This window comes from Lissotriton helveticus, chromosome 4_1 (genome assembly GCF_964261635.1).
Source record: "Lissotriton helveticus chromosome 4_1, aLisHel1.1, whole genome shotgun sequence".
In the NCBI taxonomy this organism is placed as follows: Eukaryota; Metazoa; Chordata; class Amphibia; order Caudata; family Salamandridae; genus Lissotriton; species Lissotriton helveticus.
In genome coordinates this window covers 1920570603-1920589747 of record NC_136063.1, presented here as the reverse complement: position 1 = coordinate 1920589747, position 19145 = coordinate 1920570603, and the positions used below count along the sequence as shown (strand labels likewise).

The 19145-nt window shown below is 45.9% G+C and overlaps 1 protein-coding gene across 5 annotated transcripts in view; it reads left to right on the top strand.

Annotated features, from left to right (window-relative positions):
* The window catches only part of PABIR2 (PABIR family member 2), a 257673-nt gene that overhangs the window by 43939 nt on the left and 194589 nt on the right, over nt 1-19145 (top strand). For all 5 annotated transcript variants that reach the window (XM_078688575.1, XM_078688573.1, XM_078688572.1 and 2 more), the window contains one exon: nt 16978-17056. In XM_078688575.1, the coding sequence (XP_078544701.1) occupies nt 17009-17056 (48 nt within the window). In that variant the 5' untranslated portion in view covers nt 16978-17008. The remainder of the gene's footprint in view (nt 1-16977; nt 17057-19145) is intronic.

Below are 19145 nucleotides of genomic sequence, written 5' to 3'. Positions count from 1 at the left end.
GTGGAGATAGTGTGGCCAGGGGTGAATGTGTCCAGATGTCGGGCATGGTGAGTGTGTGATCACTACCTGTGCTAGGCCATGATTGGCTATATGATCTAACTCATGTGGCATCTGACTTTATGGTGTATTTCGGAGCGTGCATACCCCCTCCAGCCATGTGTGGGTTATTGGGGCATCCTTCCCCTGACCATTGTAATGTTGCTGCGCCTATCTAGAATGGATCAAGGGTTTGCCTTCCAGCTATGCACCTTCCCACCTGTGGCTCATTGTAGGAAGCTGGGTTTCTGTTCTAGTACCTCCCCTCTTTTTGCCACACTACTGATGCACTTTGACTTGATGTGCCCTGGGTCCCTGCCAATCAGGTTCCCAGGGCCTGTGTTCTTTCCCAAAATTGTACCTTGTACCCCCAATTGGCACAACTCTGTCCACATGTCAGTCCCTTGTAAAAGTTACCATGGGTACCAAGGGCACTGTGACCAGGGAAGGCCTCTAAGGGCTGCAAAACTTATTGTGCCACCCTTAGAGGCTCACAACCCTTTGTGCCATGCCTACAACCCACTGCCCTGGCATAGGTCAGCCACCCCTCTAGCTGGGTGCACTATACCAGTGGTGAGGGTACAGGTGCATGAGCACTGTACCCCTACAGTATCTAAACCAATTCTTAGACATTGTAAGTGCAGTAATGCCATTAAGAGTATATGCTGCTGGGAGTTTGTCATTATGAACTCCACAGAACCATAATGACTTTACTGAAAACTGGGAAGTTTGGTATCAAACTTCTCAGCACATTAAACCCACACTGATGCCAGTGTGGGAATTAATGAAAAATGCACAGAGGGCATCTTAGAGATGCCCCCTGAAACGACCAGCCTCTGGTGGGTTCCCTGACTGATACACACTAGCCCGCCACCACAAGACATTTTTATGGGCCCCTGGGGTGGGAGCCTTTGCTCCCTGAGCCCAGACACAAAGCCTTTCCTGTGCAGAGGTGGTCACAGCTCCTCCAGGCCAGGACGAGCCATCTGTGGCAGGGTAGGTAGCTTCAAAGGCCTTGCCGCCTTTGCAACGCAACCCCCAGCCTCTCCTGCTATCGGGAGCAGTCCCCCTTCTTGTCTCCCCTCCTTTTCGGTGGGAAAATGGGCAGGAAAAATAAGCACAGCCCAGAAGATGTCCCCACCTCTGCCAACCCCATCCATCAGGTGGGGGTGGCGAGGTGAAGCCCACTCTTAACTGCCTGCCATCTTGCAGATGGCTGGCACTCTCCAATCAGGATTAGGGATTGTGCCCACTTCCCCACATGGGGTGAGCCCACCAAGGGTGTAGTCACCTTTAGGTCAGTAGCTCATTGGCTACTGACCTCGAGACTCCTAAAACGCCCTCTAAATATAGTATTTAGGGGGAAGCCTTGAACCAAGAAGACAGATTCCCACAACCGAAGAAGGACTGAAGAAGACGCCCAGCAGAGGAGACTGCTGAGAAGAACTGACTTGGCCCCAGCTCTACCGGCCCGCCTGCAGTTTCCAGAGATCCTGCACCAAAAGTTGCCTGTCCTTCAGCCAGTGACCTCCAGAACCCTGAGAGGACCGTCTGCCTTCAACAAAGAACGGATCTCTTGTGAACAGCAGCTCTGTTGAAAAGAAACTCCCTAGACAGACTCTGAGCCTTTTGAGGACAAAGAAACCAGATTCCTGGAACCAGCAGTGCACCCGATGCCTACGGTCCGAATTCGGGTGGCCCACTGGTCCCAGCGAGGTCCCCCAGCGCTCCTGAGTGCAAGTCTACCATGGGTTGAGCCCTCCAGGACCGTCCGTCGTCTCCTGCTGCCTCTGCACAGAGAGCACCCCAAAGTGAGTGGCGTGGTAAGGTGAAATTCGATTTCAAAAGACACCCCTGCATCCAGCCACCCTGCGCCTGTGAGAATAGAACCTGATGTGCATCTATGTCCCCCCAAACCCTCCAACTTACCTGCCTAGCTGTTGGTTCCTCCCTAACGTCTTCCTGGACCAAGCCTGCAGCCAAAATCCAAAACCGACAACTTCCATTGAAAACAGGGCACCCAACTCCAAAACAGCACCCTGACCCCGGCGGCCCGTGCCGCTTTGGATGCACCTTGTGTGCTAAACTGGATCCCCCTTTGCCCTGAGTTTGTCCGTGAGCTTTGCTACCATAACCTTGTGGCGTGCTTGTGAGCAGCCACCAACCGGAGGCCCCTATGCCCCGTTGGATAACATTGGGCTTCAGCACTCTGTACCCAGCCGCCCTAGTGCCGCTGAGGGTGTTCTGAGAGCGCATCTTCGACCCTGGGGAAACCGTGTTTCTTATCCCAGAATATCAACTTCCACAAATAAGTACTTACCTGCAAAGCGTTAACTTAATTTCCTTCCATAGGATTGCATTGACTGCTATTCCTTAAATCCTTAAAGTGTGGAGTTGGTTTGTATGAGATACTAAACCTGCAAAAGTCCTAAAAGTGAATTACTTACCTTTTGTCTAAGAAATGGCTCAGTGTGATATCTAGGCATATCGCACTGATTAGCAAACGTAACTTAAAAAGTAATCTAAAAAGTAACATTCATAGTAATCTGTAAAGTAACTGAAAAGTAATTCCGAACTGTTGACTTACAGGTAAGTCAGCCACCTGCATTTGAACCTGCATTCAACTGTAAATCACTGCATAAGATTTTGCAAAGTATTATTTCACTTACCTGCACCGGGCATGGCTTGGTTCTAGAAATAAAATAACAAAATAATAATTTTTATGCAAATAAATTGGCCTGAGTTCAGTCCGAGTGTGTGACATCATTTCTTGCCCGAGTGTGTACAACAAATGCTTGACACTACCATCTAATAAAGCCTTACTTCTCGCCCAAACTACCACAAATAGAGAGTATCTTCAGGATTTCCATGAGTGACGGGTAGGTGTACCAGGGTCTCTTTACGCAGATGACCTGCTCCTCTTCAAACAAAGAGATGTCATCTTCAGCACCGCCCCGTTAACCCAAAGCCGCTAAGTCTACTGTCCATCCGCATGGGCTCCGTCTGAAGCTCCGTCACAAGAGTTAACAGTAGGGGGGAAATGGGCAACCCTGCTGGATGCCCCTTTCTATGAGAAATTCTTGCCAGAGGACTCTGTTCATTCAAACCTATGCCCAGAGTTCCCTCTACAATAGACACCCACCTGTGTACAGTTAGTATTTTGTTGAACATTGCCTAGAGATAGAGCCATGCACAGTATAGAAGGCCTGTTCTTTGTTCACCAGAAGACTTGCTGCATCTCCCGACAGTTCGTCAGTGCAGGCCAATGGCAAGTGCAGGCGATGAGAGTTGTAAGTTATTGCAAAGTCCTTGAGGGATCTTAAAGATTTTTTGTTCTCTATTGGGCTGTCTTTGAGGTGCTGTTGATGATGGGATTGGCAACATATTCTATCTAGTTTAGGAATATGTTTTTGTTTTTGTTGCATTGGTTGTTTTTTATGTTGCGAAGACCTGGTCAAACATGTTGCCTTTGGAGTGAGTTGGTTAGGTGCATGATGCTGCATGTTGAACTTGTTGATGAGATTGAGAAGTGTCTCTTGTTTTTCTTGTGTTCAAGTTGTCTTGGAGGTTGAAGTCAATGAAGAGGGTGATATCGGATGATAAAGGTGATGAGGAAGCCTCCACATTTTTCTGTAAAGTAATTGTTTCGTTCACTAAATCTGTAGATGAGGTTTGTGGTGATGGACCGAGTGGGAAGTGATATGTGATGTTCCATGATGTCAAGTGTTGCTTGTTTAAAAATGTGTGTTTGCAAGCCCTAAGAGTAAGATGCCAGACGCAAAGATGGTTTATCTGAGTTGCAGCAATGAAACCAGTTGATACTAACTTGCTTAGGGAAGTTAGGTGTTGCAGTAGAAATTTGTGTTCATAGCATGTGGCTGTAGCTATATATTCTGTGCATACTCCTGGACTTGGACGTTGCCAGTTGTTTTTCTTCTCAGAAGTCTTTCGAGTCACAAGGTCATGGCGACTTTCTGCCTCTGGATGTAGATGCGCATGTTCACCAACTCTATTGTTAGTTTTTTTTTTATGCCATCCGGTTCGGACATGATTCAGTGTGTTCCTGGAGCTGACGAGTTTGTCGGTTCCTGTTGTGGCCTCGAGTCTGCTGACTTCCACCCTGTTGCAAGATCAATCTTCGATGTATAGTTTTCAAGTTTCGTTGGCTTCATCTGTCAGTCTGATCAAGCGTTTTGGCCACTGCATGCTCCAGACTCCCTTCGGAGAATGAAGACACCCTTGAGGTGATGGAACGGATGCCTTCCAGAGATGCCCCCACTGTCACTCTCCAAGTATCACTCTCCAAGTATTCCTGGGCTGATCTCCACCACACCAGGTGCAATTTGTGCCTCTCACAGGACCACAACGTGAACCGATGTGAATGCTACTTGGTGTTCCACAGCAAAAAGGCTCTGCCAATGCAGAGACCGATGGTAAGCACACAGCAGGATGGCCCAGTCAACATAGACGCCTGAAATCTTCGGAGAAGCTGATTCTCCCCCTCCTCCCTCGAGTGCTGAAGAAAAGCAAGATGTGGCGCTGGGTGAGTCACCCGAGCTACTCATCAGCCCAACCTTGAATACATTGGTCCTAACGCTGCAAGAGTCTGCTGGAGAATCATACCAGGAGGAGGAAGACTATGCCCTGAGTGTGCCCCATCCACCTTCGTAGGCTCTGGCACAGGTATCAAGACCACACCGTGCGTGAGTTCTGTTGACATCCCCTTACAAGCAGCCATATGTCAGAGCAGAGTACCGCTCCTCTGGGGGTCGGGCATTGAGCCTGCTGCTAAAACTGCTGCCACCTTCAGGTGCACCGCTACCCTCCAGCACTAAAGTAAGGCCTCTGAGCTGAAAACTGACTTGGTCAATGTCCTCATACCTCGAACCTAAAAATGCATGTCAGTGCCAGCACATCAGCAGCACCTTCGAAGCCGAAGACTCCACAGCCTCAACCCAATCATATTCTCGAGCAGGTTTCAGGAAAAGTTGGATGTGAAACGATGGAAAAACCATCCACTAATTTGGAAAATTGTGGCCTCCAAGGATTCTTCCTCAGAAGTTTGCCGCTGAGGAGGCTCACTGATCACACTCGTAGTGGTAAAAGCCTTCCCCAGCCTTCAAAGGATGCAGGCGTCCCAACAATTGCTTCCACTTTTTTAGCCGTTTATTCACATTTCAGTTCTCATGGTTATGCCCCTGTTAACCATGGCCTCATGCTTTCCTATAGTGTGCCACTCCAGAATTCATATGTGCCCGTTTTAGGAATGTCTCTCCAGTCATTGGTCACAAGCAGAGGGGGGGGGGGGCTTTAGTGTTGGTAAAGACCAGCTTTCATCACACTCTGCAGTGGTGGAACAGGAGCAATTTCTTCCTGGGAAGGCCCTTGACAGACTCTGTCTGCAGGTGACCATCACCACAGATGCATCCCTAGGGCTCTAGGTGGGCACATCTAAACAAAATGACAGTCCATGGTCTGCCATGTTGTGGTCTCCACATCAACAACATGGTGCTGTTAGCCATTCCACTATCTCAAGGCATTTCTTCTTCAGATCAATAACGATATGTTTCTGCTATGTACTGCCATTTTCTCTCTGCAGATGTAGGGAGACACCCACTCCCATCACATGGCATCCCTAGTCCAACAGATTTAGCGCTGGGCTGTCAATCAATGGGTTTGTCTCCTGGCAGTATAGTTACCAGAGGTGGACAACAACTTCTCAGACCTAGTCAGCAGGACGCACCTACATGTCCATGAGTGGTAACTTTAACGGCAAGTCCTTCTCCCCTACCTCTGCAGCTGGGACACCCTAGATGTAGATCTGTTCACAGAACAAAATGCGTAATGACATAACTTCGCTACCAGGCCTCCACACACCCTAACCCATGGGCAATGTACTGTGAGTCAGTTGGACAGGGATCGTTGCCTACGCTTTTCCTCCTCTCCCACCAATTCCACATGTGGTCAGGAAGCTGAGGCAGACATCCTCACTCTCCTCCTGGTGGCTCTGACATGGGCCAGACAACCATGGTTCTGCACACTACTCAAGATGTCCGTTGTCCTATACTAGAAGCTTCTCAACTGGCGGAACTTTCGGACTCAAAATCATTGCAAAGTCAGGCAGCTCAACCTAGCAATTTGTCTGCTGAAGTCTGTAGAGTTGCAGCAGGAGTGCATGGACCTACTCAAAGAAACGTGTAAATCCACTTCACACACCTCCTGCACTGCTATGTAGAAACGTTTTGTACATTACTGTACCCTAAACAACATTAATCCACTCCCTTCCTAAGTGCAGGGCGTTATTCGTTATCTCTTAAAAAGCCTGGGTTAGTTTTTACCTCCAACAGGCTGCGCCTAGCAGCTATTGTGGCATACAATAAAAACGTAGAAAATGCTTCACAAAAAATCCCTGCGATCTAAGACTTTTTGGAAAGCTTTAAGCGGGTAATCTCACCTACAGTACTCCCTTCCCCAATCTGAAACCTTAACAATGTCCTCCCCAGACTAATTGGGCTACCCTTCGAACCCATGCATTCATGCTCCCCGCAGTTCCTCTGCTGGAAGATTGCCTTCCTTGTCGCAATCGCCTCACTCTGATGCATCCGTGAATTACAGGCTCTCACTCTTCAGGAACCCTTGTTTTCAAGTAAACTAAGAGCAAGTGGTTTTCAGAACCAATATAAAGTTTTTGCTCAAGGTGATCTCTCCTTTTCACGTTAACCAATCCATTGAGCTCCCAGTCTTCTTCCCCCCCAACCTGACTAAGTAGCTGAAAGGACACACAACACCTTGATGTTAAATATGCTCTTACGTATTACATTGACCAGACCTCTCATTCTCTAGATCAGATAATTCCTATAAAGAAGTTAAAAAATAGGAATAAAATTATGGCCCCTTGGTACAATGACGAGCTGAAACGGCTACGTACACTCCGCAAGCAGGCAGAAAAGAAATGGAGAAGGGGATACACTGAGGAAGGCAAAAAAGAACTGAGATTAATAGACTTGAAATATAAAGAACTTCTTCTCAAAACCAAGGCTGAATTCTATGCCACCTCCGTCATACAAGCGCCAAATGGAGCAAAAGCTCTTTTTAAAATCATCAAGGACCTGTCTTCTCCGACATGTTTAAACAATAAGGTAGCAGCTTCACAAAAACAAGCATTTGCAATGCAATAGGTCTCGCATTAGGAAAGTGAGAGCTATTGGTATTGTAAATGACACATTTTTGTTAATATGTGTTGGCTTTGAAAATATATAAATTAATAGCATCGTTATTCACAAAGCCAATAGCTTACACTTTCCTAATGCGAGTCCTATTGGCTATGGCAATGCTTGTTGGTAGCAAGCAAGGACAGTGCTGTTGTGGTGCTGAGTGATGATGTGGTGGTGTATTAGAGTGATGTGGTGGTGTCCCAGAGTGATGTCCCAGAGTGATGTGGTGGTGTCCCCGAGTGATGTGGTGGTGCCCCTGAGTGGTGTGCCCCTGAGTGATGTGGTGGTGTCCCTGAGTGATGTGGTGGTGTCCCTGAGTGATGTGGTGGTGTCCCTGAGTGATGTGGTGGTGTCCCTGAGTGATGTGGTGGTGTCCCTGAGTGATGTGGTGGTGTCCCTGAGTGATGTGGTGGTGTCCCTGAGTGATGTGGTGGTGTCCCTGAGTGATGTGGTGGTGTCCCTGAGTGATGTGGTGGTGTCCCTGAGTGATGTGGTGGTGTCCCTGAGTGATGTGGTGGTGTCCCCTGAGTGATGTGGTGGTGTCCCCGAGTGATGTGGTGGTGTCCCCGAGTGATGTGGTGGTGTCCCCGAGTGATGTGGTGGTGTCCCCGAGTGATGTGGTGGTGTCCCCGAGTGATGTGGTGGTGTCCCCGAGTGATGTGGTGGTGTCCCCGAGTGATGTGGTGGTGTCCCCGAGTGATGTGGTGGTGTCCCCGAGCGTTGTGGTGGTGTCCCCGAGCGTTGTGGTGGTGTCCCCGAGCGTTGTGGTGGTGTCCCCGAGCGTTGTGGTGGTGTCCCCGAGCGTTGTGGTGGTGTCCCCGAGCGTTGTGGTGGTGTTCCCGAGCGTTGTGGTGGTGTTCCCGAGCGTTGTGGTGGTGTTCCCGAGCGTTGTGGTGGTGTTCCCGAGCGTTGTGGTGGTGTTCCCGAGCGTTGTGGTGGTGTTCCCGAGTGTTGTGGTGGTGTTCCCGAGTGTTGTGGTGGTGTCCCCGAGTGTTGTGGTGGTGTCCCCGAGTGTTGTGGTGGTGTCCCCGAGTGTTGTGGTGGTGTCTACGAGTGATGTGGTGGTGTCTACGAGTGATGTGGCGGTGCCCCCGAGTGACGTGGCGGGGGGTGGAGTTGGAGGGTCTGGTCAGAGGAGGATACATTAACAATATACATGCTGGAGTGAGAGGCATAGGGAGCTAACAGCATAGTATGGTTAGGTTTGGAATCATGTCAGCAGCGAATAGTAGAGGAAACAAAGGTCAGGCCAAAGATGTAGCGCTGGCACGCTGAAAAAACGTTCACCTCTTGCACAAAATAATAGTAAAACAAACACATCACCTAGAAGTCTAGGTTAAATTTAGTGTCCCAGCTAGAATATTTTTAAATCCTTCTGAAAAAAAATTGTTGTCTGTACACAATACATCCACAAATCATACACCTGGAGTAAGAGGGCAACTGTTGATGACGTTTCTGAGACTCCAGTACAGCCCGAGTGGCTCTCGGCGGCCGATAGTGTTTAAAAATGTTATAAAAGGAAATATATAGTGTATCCAAACACATTTGCATTCTGAGGTGGTTTATAATATGTTTGGAGTCAGATTACCAGAGGCTGGTAGAGCTGCGGTCTCCGGTTTAAACCTGCCCTGGAGGTCGCCACAAATATTTACACACGGGTCTCTTACTTGTTGTGTTTTCCAAGGCAAACGTGGTGAATCTAGACTTTACCATTGGCAGTGTACATTCCCACACCGTCCCCACATAAATAAATGTAAACGATTTTAACATAAGCCTTTCACCAGTCCAAACGTTTAACATTGAAGTAGGGACACTGCTGGCTTAAAATAGGGTAACGTAGCGCAGCGCTCCTACAGGCAAACTCCATACAGGCTTGGCATTCAGGACGGACACAGCATGAAACGAGGAGTGACTATGTGGAAGTACCAAAACAAGCTTTCGGCATTGCTGGGGGGGGGGGGGCGGGGGAGCAGCAGTAGCCTTTGATGTGGTGAGAAGAAAGAGTGTAAGTGAGAAATGGCAGAGGGAAAAAGAGCCACTGGGAACGAGAAGTAGGTAGTGAGTGCGCAATGAGAGTTAAGAAGAGACAGAGCGAATGTAAATAAAGAAACTTTGAGTAAGGGGGTGAGCGCTGTCATTTATATAGCGTCCATCCCAGAGTCGAAGATCTTTTGACCCGAAATATGCAAACAAATCAACAGTTGAAGATGAAATATGTCCGAGAACAGACATAGAAAGAGGGAGAAAGATTTCGGCATTGCTGTTGAGGGGGGAGGGGGGGTGGGGGGAGCAGCAGTAGCCTTTGATGTGGTGAGAAGAAAGAGTGTAAGTGAGAAATGGCAGAGGGAAAAAGAGCCACTGCGAACGAGAAGTAGCTAGTGAGTGCGCAATGAGAGTTAAGAAGAGACAGAGCGAATGTAAATAAAGAAACTTTGAGTAAGGGGGTGAGCGCTGTCATTTATATAGCGTCCATCACAAAGTTGAAGCCTGGTGGGGGGCGGGATGCGAGCGAGTGGGAGGGAACGGGCCAAGCGCGTGCTGGAGCAGCGTCACGGTTGCATGCATCACAGAGTCGAAGCCTGGTGGGGGGGCGGGATGCGAGCGAATGGGAGGGAACGGGCCAAGCGCGCGCTGGAGAAGCGGCACGGTTGAAAAGTTAACATGCATTGTCGGAAATCCAGCTGGTTCAAGAGACTTTGGTTCAGATGTAATAGGTTTCAAGTAATTAAAATTACTCTACCTAAAAACGAATTCTAGCCAAACATGGATTCAAAACCTCACCTCCTGTTCTTAGTACTTTGTTACATCGCACACACTCTGGGGAATCCTTTTATCCTTGTGCCCTAGTACTCGCATATCTGTACGTTTGTCCACATGTGCTCCTTATGAGTTGCTGTTCCCTTGTGGGTCAATCTTTAAATGTCTTTCCTCTGGTCATTCATTCTACTTTTCGGCTAGTTTTCGGTGTCATGTTAGTATTGTTTTTGTTTCTATTGTAGTTAATGACAGTTCCAGGCGCCACCATGCTGAGAATCTTACTAATATTTTTAGTGTTTTCTTTAATTGTAATTTCCTGACCAATAACAATACTCTCCATCACGTTGCAAATAACTGTTGGTCTTTTAGATTATTTCTATAGTAATTGTGTAATTATACATACTTGCCAATGATACTTCTGATTTTTAAACAGGGATTGATGCTCCACAGCCTATTTGTAAAAGAAGGTCCCAGAGCAAATAAAGAGGAGCTAATAAAGCGTGTGCTTAAGTATCCTGAATAATATAGCGTGGAATCCCCCATCCTATTTCCTCAGGAGACAAGCATGTGGCTCACTCTCAGGTGTTGGGTTCAGATTCGAAAGATACACTGGGTCATTTGAAGGTCTACCACTTTGGTGGATCAGGAGTTTCTCACAAAAGCCAGCTTCTTAGAGAACCTTAATTGTACTTTTTTGTGTTCTCTCTCTCCTACACTCTCTAATATTATTGAATCACCCTCACTATGGAATACAATTTGTGGAAAGAGCACATGCAAAAGCTTTGCACACCTTCAACTGCCCGCAGATCTTGGTAGAGTAGTACCATCATAGGTAGGACTAAAAATATATTGCCGAGAACAATGTGAATGAAATCTGAATTACATTCTTGCTAGATGGGAAGTATCCAAACGCTGGTGGCCATTCCCCAGAAGACTTTATCCACCTGGCTAGTTACTACTGCCTCCTAGAAAACACTTCCTGGTCAGAGGTGGACGGAGTCTTGCCTTGTGCTCTGGGAGTGCCTGTTAATTCTGACCCACATGAAGTGCTTCTAGGTTTCATCAATGAATCGTTAATTAAACATGACAGATTTCTCAGTTTAGGGTATCGCTGTACTGGATGTTATCTAGGACACCTTGTCTCCCTCCATGGATGGCAGATATGATTTACCTTAATTGCTTGAACATCACTGGAAAACATTCTGTAAGCTTTTTGACGAATTATACAAATTTAAAGGTGTTACCAGAGTTTTGGTCTTAAAAATAAAGGTAGGATGACAACCGCATCTACTATCACAGTTAAAATATGCTTGAGTACATCAGTTGTGAATGACGAATGACCGTAATATAATGATTTAACCTTACTGTGCTGAGACGCTTGGTGAGCCGTGTATTGTTCAATATAAATACAATTATAAAGATTTCAAAACAACTAGAGTTGAGTGTTTATAGTCAAAACCATACTATTCAACACTTAATATAAGCTAAAGGGCATTCCCACCTGAAGGAAAAAGGTGATGATCATCAAAGCATGTAACCAGAAAAAGTCTTTGGACAAGCACAAATGCTTTGACATCTTTTTGACAATGAAGAAGTTTAGACCCTGAAGTTGAACTTGATCATAAAGATATAAAATGCAAAGTGGTCTCTCTCCTTCCAATGCCTGAATTTAATAACATAATATGTTTTCGTTGCACAAGTCTCCAGTTTAAAATGGAGAAATTCCAACAGAAGCAAATATTTCTATCTCGACTTAAACCGAAAAACTGTTTACTGCAATTGTGGAACAGAGAAAATGGACTATTGAGACGACCAGAAAGAGATGGAGGGGGTAAACACTGCAGATTAAAAGAATCAAGATAATATACTGTTCCATAAATATTTCTGCAGGTCACCGGACATTTTGAAGAATTATACATTGCTGTAGTTCTTAGGTCCACCAGGGCAATAGATGCATTGTCATTAGTACTATTATTTTCTTTGCTGGAGATTCATAATTTTAATCCCATCGAAAAACAGACCGTGTGTGATAACCACCAAGATAATTAAATGTTACTCAAATAAGGATTCCCTTATGTTGATGGGAAAAAAATAATGTCCTGATGTTGAAAAACAGTGTATTTGTATATGCAAAAACATTAACCACATACTACGTAATTCCATTAAAAACTATAAACTAACCTTAAAAACGAAAGTATGAGTGATTCAATGGAAAAGTATCTGGGAAAAAATTAGCTCACAAAGTTACATAGATTTCAGTGGAGATGATCTCCTGCATCAAAATAACACGATCTTTATACAGCGCTTGATACCCCAGTTTGACCGCTATAGATTGATTACAGGTAGCCATAAAATCAATTTTTTTCTTAAAATTCACAAAAGCATCTTTAGAGTAATTTTTGTAACAACTGGTAAACCATTGATGTTAACATTTTGGGAAAATGCTCGGAAAACATCCTCTGCAGAACAGACAGAAAATAAAGACCAATAACCAGAAACTAGTGTCACATGCAAGAACCAAAATATTTAAATGCTGATGGAATAGCTGTGTCTCATTGTCAACATGGGAGTTAAATTCCAACTTGGCTTAGCTGTACACACTGCATTGTTAATTACGCGGAGAGAAGCGTGAGACGTCCACCCATGTTGTTACAGACTTAAATGAGGTAAGAGATAGCTCAAAGTTGGGAACTGAAGAACGATGCGGTGGAAAGAGAGCACACGTTAGATTGTGCTCATTATTTAAAGGCATTTATAAATTTGCACATTCCCACCTGCTTGGAAAAAGTCAAGTTAAGCACCTACCCAGATCTCACTAGCAGAACTGCGAAACAATACCCACCACAAAATTCAAGGTTGCTTGACACAGGCATTACACATTCTCCAAAACCTAGCCTTCACTCTATTCCTCCCAAAACCTTCAGTAAGTAGTCTTACTATGATTTTGAAATCATATCTTATGGGTCACTTGCTGAACCAGTTACAACCAAACTTGGCCTATTTATTTGTTGCAATTAAAGAAAGCGCGGTAATATGTAGGGATAACAAGCCACACCATTTTAGTTTGAAATGCTTAAAAACAGATAAACAATTTAAATTTGACATAAGATCTAGGCTCTCCAGGCTACAGCTAAAAAAAGAGGTGGGATGTGAAAAACTCTGAGTCAGTAAAGGGTCACCATGAGGAGCGTCTGGTCTGCTGCTAGTGGGGGTCATCTAAAAGATATTTAGGCTTTTTAATTGCTACCCCAATGTCAGTACCTGCACTCATTTTGAACTTATTTGCAATCACTGATTCAACCAATCTGGCTGCTGATCCTTTGAAAGCAGGTATGCCTTTAGCTTTAATAGGTTAGTAATTGTGGCTATTTTCAACTAAGATCGTTAATAAAGAAATGTGTTATGGCCAGAAGTACTGAAAATAAGTGGCAGCTACAAAGCTGCATTGAAGCAGCTGTTTAAGAATATCTACAATGGGGCAGTCAAGAACATTAAAGGAGAGGCAAAGAAAATTCCACTCCTCATTCTATCGTAAGGGGAATGCACGGAGAAAAACAGGGGGAGACACGGAAGGCTAAAGAAAGATCACAGAGAGCGTGACGTAGAAGTGGGAAGGAGCACAGAGAAATCAAGAGCTGATGGAGAAAAGTGCAGTTAAGAGAAAAAGGCATCAGTTTTGGGGAGAACACATGTATTTTGTGGTGTGTAAACACCACACGTTTTCCTGACCCACTCAGAATCACACCGTAAACGTTTATCACCCTAAAATAACAGGAGACGTATTGAACATGAACGGTATACAAATAAACGTTAAACAATGATAAGGTCAGCAGAGAGAGAATAGCACAGCGACATACACATATTAAAATAGCAAATATTGAAAAGGCCAGTAGGTTTGACACATTGACATAAGTGAAATAAACATGGAAATATGTAGACAGATCAACATATGGGCAGACATCCATGCACACACAGTTCAACACACTTTGAGTCACCCATGCACATAAACCAACAAGCAAACAAATCCCCCTCGGCCCTCACTTACCTAACACTGGAACAGCACACCGCAAGTCGGCCTCGAGCGTGCCTCAGAAGAGACGCGGGAGGACAGGAGCGTGACGCACGTGCACGTTGACGTTCCCGGGTGTTCACGGACCTGAGTCTGCTCGTGCCCAGGTTTGGAGCTGCTCATTCACAGCTCTGACTCCCTTGGCAGGGAGAAAGGTGACTATAGTCTCGCTGGCGGGAGCGCTTCGTGCTCCAACGCCAGCTCGACCTAATTATGTGCCGATATTTCTCACTTCTTCCAGGATAAAATTATAAAAATTGTTAACACCCTTAATCCTAACAATGATTGCCTTGATGACTCTGAACTACCGGGTCAAGAAGATCCTCCTCAGCAAGTAGCCTTGGATGATTTTCCGGCTCTCACTGCTGATGTTTTTAACAGTTTGGCGCACAGTGTCACATCGGGATCTCCCCTTGATCCCCTTCGCCCTAAACTCTGGAAGACTTTTGGCAAAGAAACCCTCAAGTGGCTGAGACAGGTTTGTAATCTATCATTGTTGGAGGGAACTGTCTCAGATTGTTGGAAACAGGCGGTGGTGACCCTGGTAATTAATAAACCTACCCTCGATCCATCAGTCCGGGCCAGTTTTAGGCCAATCTCTCTCTTGCCCTATCCAGTCAAAATCCTGGAGAAGACAGTCAGTAGGACACTGTTGTGCTTTCTGGATGAAAACCTACTGCTTGATAAAGACCAATTTGGGTTTCGACCAGGCCATGGGACTGAGACTGCGCTGTCACCATGATGGATAACCTGCGAATGCGGGCCGACAGCGGGAATGCCACGGTTTTAGTGCTTCTCGATATGTCTGCAGCATTCAACACAGTAAACCACTCTATCCTAGTGGAGAGACTTGGGAGGTTGGGGGTGAAGGGGCGAGCACTGCAATGGATCTAGTCTTATTTGACGAGGAGACAACAGGTTGTGTCCTTAGCACCATTCTCCTCTAGCAAATCGCCTGGTAATATACGGAGCGCCTCAGGGCTCTGCGATTAGCCCTATTTTATTTAAAATATATCTGCAGCCCTTGCTTATTATTAATAAATCTTTTCGAGTCAGCCTAGTTAACTATGCTGATGATACTCAGCTGGCATTCTCCTTAGAAGGTGAACACACGATTTCCCTGGATACCTTCCAGCCGTGCATGCAATGCAATGCACGGCTGGCTGGCTCGGGAGAAACTCCCTTCAATTTAATAGCGGAAAGACCGAGGTGCTGTACTGCTCCTCCGCAAGGATACCTAAACCTCTACCTTGTGAATTCAAACTCACTCCTGAGGAGGGACCAATAGCGCCGGTCAAGAAGGTACGCAACCTGGGGGTTTGGATCGATGATAACCTCCAGGTGGAGTCTCATGCAAATAAGACTGCTAATGAATGCTTCTCCTTAATACGGTTGCTACGTAAAATACTACCGCTATTACCAATGGACTCCCGCCCAGAGGTGGTAAGAAGCACAGTATTAAGCAGACTGGACTATTGCAACTCTCTGTACTCTGGCACCCCACATTACATCATCCAGGGCTTGCAGAGAGTACAGGGCTTGCAGAGAGTACAGTCTGCTGCGGCGGAATTGGCACTCAACAGGTCGCGAAGTTCATCTTCCACCTTGGCTCTTAGAGAGCTACACTGGCTGCCTATTAAGGAAAGGATACATTTTAAGTCCTTATGCCTGATTTTCAGAGCAGTGCACAAACTGGGACCAATCCCCATGCAGGAAAAATGTAGGTGGTACCAACCCAGGAGGCATCTTCACTCTTCGAGTGCCGGCCTTCTGTCGGTTTCCAGGTTTAAACGGGCTAGGGCTGGAGGGAGGGCATTCAATGTGGTGGGCCTCTTGAGTGAACTCCCCTGAACCTAAGACAAGCATACACCTGACTGAATTCCGCAAGAGCCTAAAAACTTGGCTCTTTCCGAAGTCTTAGCTTTCCGCCTTCTATATACTCGGCCTGACCTTTTCTTCCATCATGGTTCCCCTCTTAGTCAGAAGCGCCAGGATACCCGTAGGGTGACAGCGCTATAAAAGTACTAAATTCATTCAAAATTCATTCAGACCAAATCCTTTTGTAAAGCATAACTGCTGATAATGGCCTTATCCTCATACAGGACAGGCCATTTCAATGGCAGGGATGACCAGATGTATTGTTAAATGCATCCAGACCTGCTATACTGAGGATTAAAGAGCCCTACCTTCCTGTCCCAGACCACACCACCCGCAAGCAGGGTGGTACTATGACCTTCCTGGGGAACCTACTCATAACAGACCTCTGTACAGCTGCAACTTGGTCCATTCCACACACTTTATTTTTTTAATACTAAACTTTAATGTGTGGACTTTCTGTCAGTAGAGCAAGCCAGAGAGTCTAGGTCTACTACATGGAACATGTGCAGGAAATGATTCCAATAAAAAGACTGATACTCTTTGAGTGGCCGTTGTAAGATTTAGGATGTAATTGTTTACTATATACTAATACATTGGATCCTTTGTGAATGGATCGTGATATTCCGGACATGTTAAGATTTGTTGTGTGACTTGAGAAATTTTTATAGGTATTTAATGAATTTTGTATATGTTTTTATTTGTCTCGAAACAAACATTTTATTGAGTAATTGTAGTGGAACTTTAGCAGTCTGTGTTTGACCGTCGTCTTTCTGTAAGCCTATGATTGGGTTTAGTTTAAGTCCCAGTTTTGCACATGACAGAAGGATTTTAGAAATACTTTGAAGTTCCTGATACCGTAGTGCTTTTCACCAATGCATCTAATCCCTTAAAATAAGAGCAACATTGCTAAATATTTGCATGTAATGAAAGTCTGCAGTGAAAGTAGAATTATTACTTACAGATTTACAAAATGCATGTGTATCTTCAGAGATGTTTTAATAATGTGTAGTATTCTCTTTTCAGTGAGAATCCCTAAGCGCTTCTGCCTTATGCAATGCGGACTCGCCGGAACAGTGCACCCGTAATGAGCCATAATAATCCGGTAAGTACTACTGAACTTCGTGCATCTTGCCTAAATAATTTTAGACTCCAACGTAAGAAAAGGAATCAACACTGTGAGGCTTTAAACAGGAGCGCTTTCCTTATTCTTTCTTTTAATTGTAGTGTTTTTACAGCTGTATGTTAAAAACAAATGAGATTTGTTTTGTTGTGTGAAATGAAGATGCTTTTTGGTGAAGTGACGGAGAGCTGGCTCTGAGGTTTAGTATATTTTGGGAACGTGAACTGTTTTCTGTGACTTTCCTTGTATAGTTAGGATGCCCCTTCTGCTTTTTAAAAATCGAGCTCACGGGATTAAAAGTAGGAGTTCAGAAGGGCGAGGAGAGCTCAGCCTGCTTGTTTTCGATTATATTTATGTTGCTGGTTTTGCCTCATAGTGGGCTATATATGTAGGAAAATTGTTTTTTGTTTTAGTTGTTTTCCCCACCCCCTTACTTTTTGCGCTCTTTTTAGCTGCTAGATGCAGACTTTCGATTCTGACAGTGCACTTAGGCCTGCTAACCTGACCTCCGTGCCAGTGCTCCTTCCTAAAACAGTGATGCCTGATTATATAACAATTGGCCAAGGATTTCAGTACCCCTGCAAGTACCTAGTAAATGGTAGCATGACTACTAAAGAGGGTCCTAAAGGGCTGCAGCATATCTTATGCCACCCTAAGGCACCCGCACACAAATTCCACACAGACTGCCATTGCAGGCTGTGGGATAAGTTGAAAACATGACCTGGCACACTCTGGGGAGCCATTCCAAAGACACATGGGCGGAATGGATGTTACCCCTGATGCAGGCCTTGGACCCCTAAGGCAGGGTGCATTATAGCGCAAATCTCTACATGAGCAGCTATGCCACTGTAATGTCTAGCTCAAATGCTGGAGTGAGAGGGAAGCCATCTTAAGGTATGTACTTGAGAAAAAAGGGGTCAGGCAGATCAGGTCGATTACCCCTTTTCAAGGTTTGCCCGGCGTTAGCCGCCTCTCACCCAACTCACGGTTACCAAATAAAGAGGCAGGCGCTGGAGACTGGAAGGCAGGAAACAGGAGTTTATTCCGACTGAGCAGAACACGTCAAATCAGACAACAGAGTATCTTCTCGAGGTGCTCTAAACGCCTCTGAGGCCTGGCCTCTTATACACAGGTTTATGGCTTTATTACATTTATGACATCCGTGGTATTGCTTTGAAGTTCAAAAAGGCATCTTTGGAATCCCCGGTCCAGGCCCGTTCCCACACATATCTACAGTAGAGGTCCCCACCCAAATCTCAGCATGATGGCTATCGCGCAGCTGGACATTCCGCTGGGAACAGGAATGTGGGCGATTGGTCGGATCTAGGGGTGTGAAGGCATTGATTAATCCCCGCTCCTTTGATGTGGGGCGAGGTCCTACTGTAGGGGGCAATAAACTGCATCTGTTGAGCTAAGTGATGGCCTGGGGTCAGGCCTGACAATCGGGCAGGGAGGAAGAGGTTATCAAAAAGGGCCTGTTCGATGAATGAGATGAAAGAGTGAGGGGGTTCAGCACGGGATGTGGCTCGGAGACAGGGTCGCGCTGGAGGTGCGTTTATGACCCAAGCAGGAAAGACCGGGGGCTGTCGGGGATGCTTGCGAGGCTGGGGAGTGAAGGGGAGAGAGAGACGCTGGCTATCGGGAGTGGGCAGAGAGGCCATGGCAATCAAAATGGTTGCTGCTTACGCGCACGTATGGATCTGAAAAGGACAAGATGGCGCCGATAATGTTTACGCCACAATCCAGATTTTAACATACTGAGCACTGGTCCCAATGAGTTTCCTAGGTACATCATGAATTAACTGAAACTTAAGGTGTTCTGGTATTAAACACTTCGTATACATAAACCTACGCTGACTCAAGTGATGGATTTATTAATACATGCACCCAGAAGATACCTTAGAGGTACCTCTTGAAACCTACTAATACCCTAGTGTACTGACGGACTGGTCCTGTCCAGCCTGCCACCACAGAAGTTTCTGACCCCCTAGGAGGTAAGAGCCCTGCTGGCAGAGGTCCGAAACAATGCCTGCTCTGGCAGGAGGTGTTTATACCTCCAGCAGGATGGCTG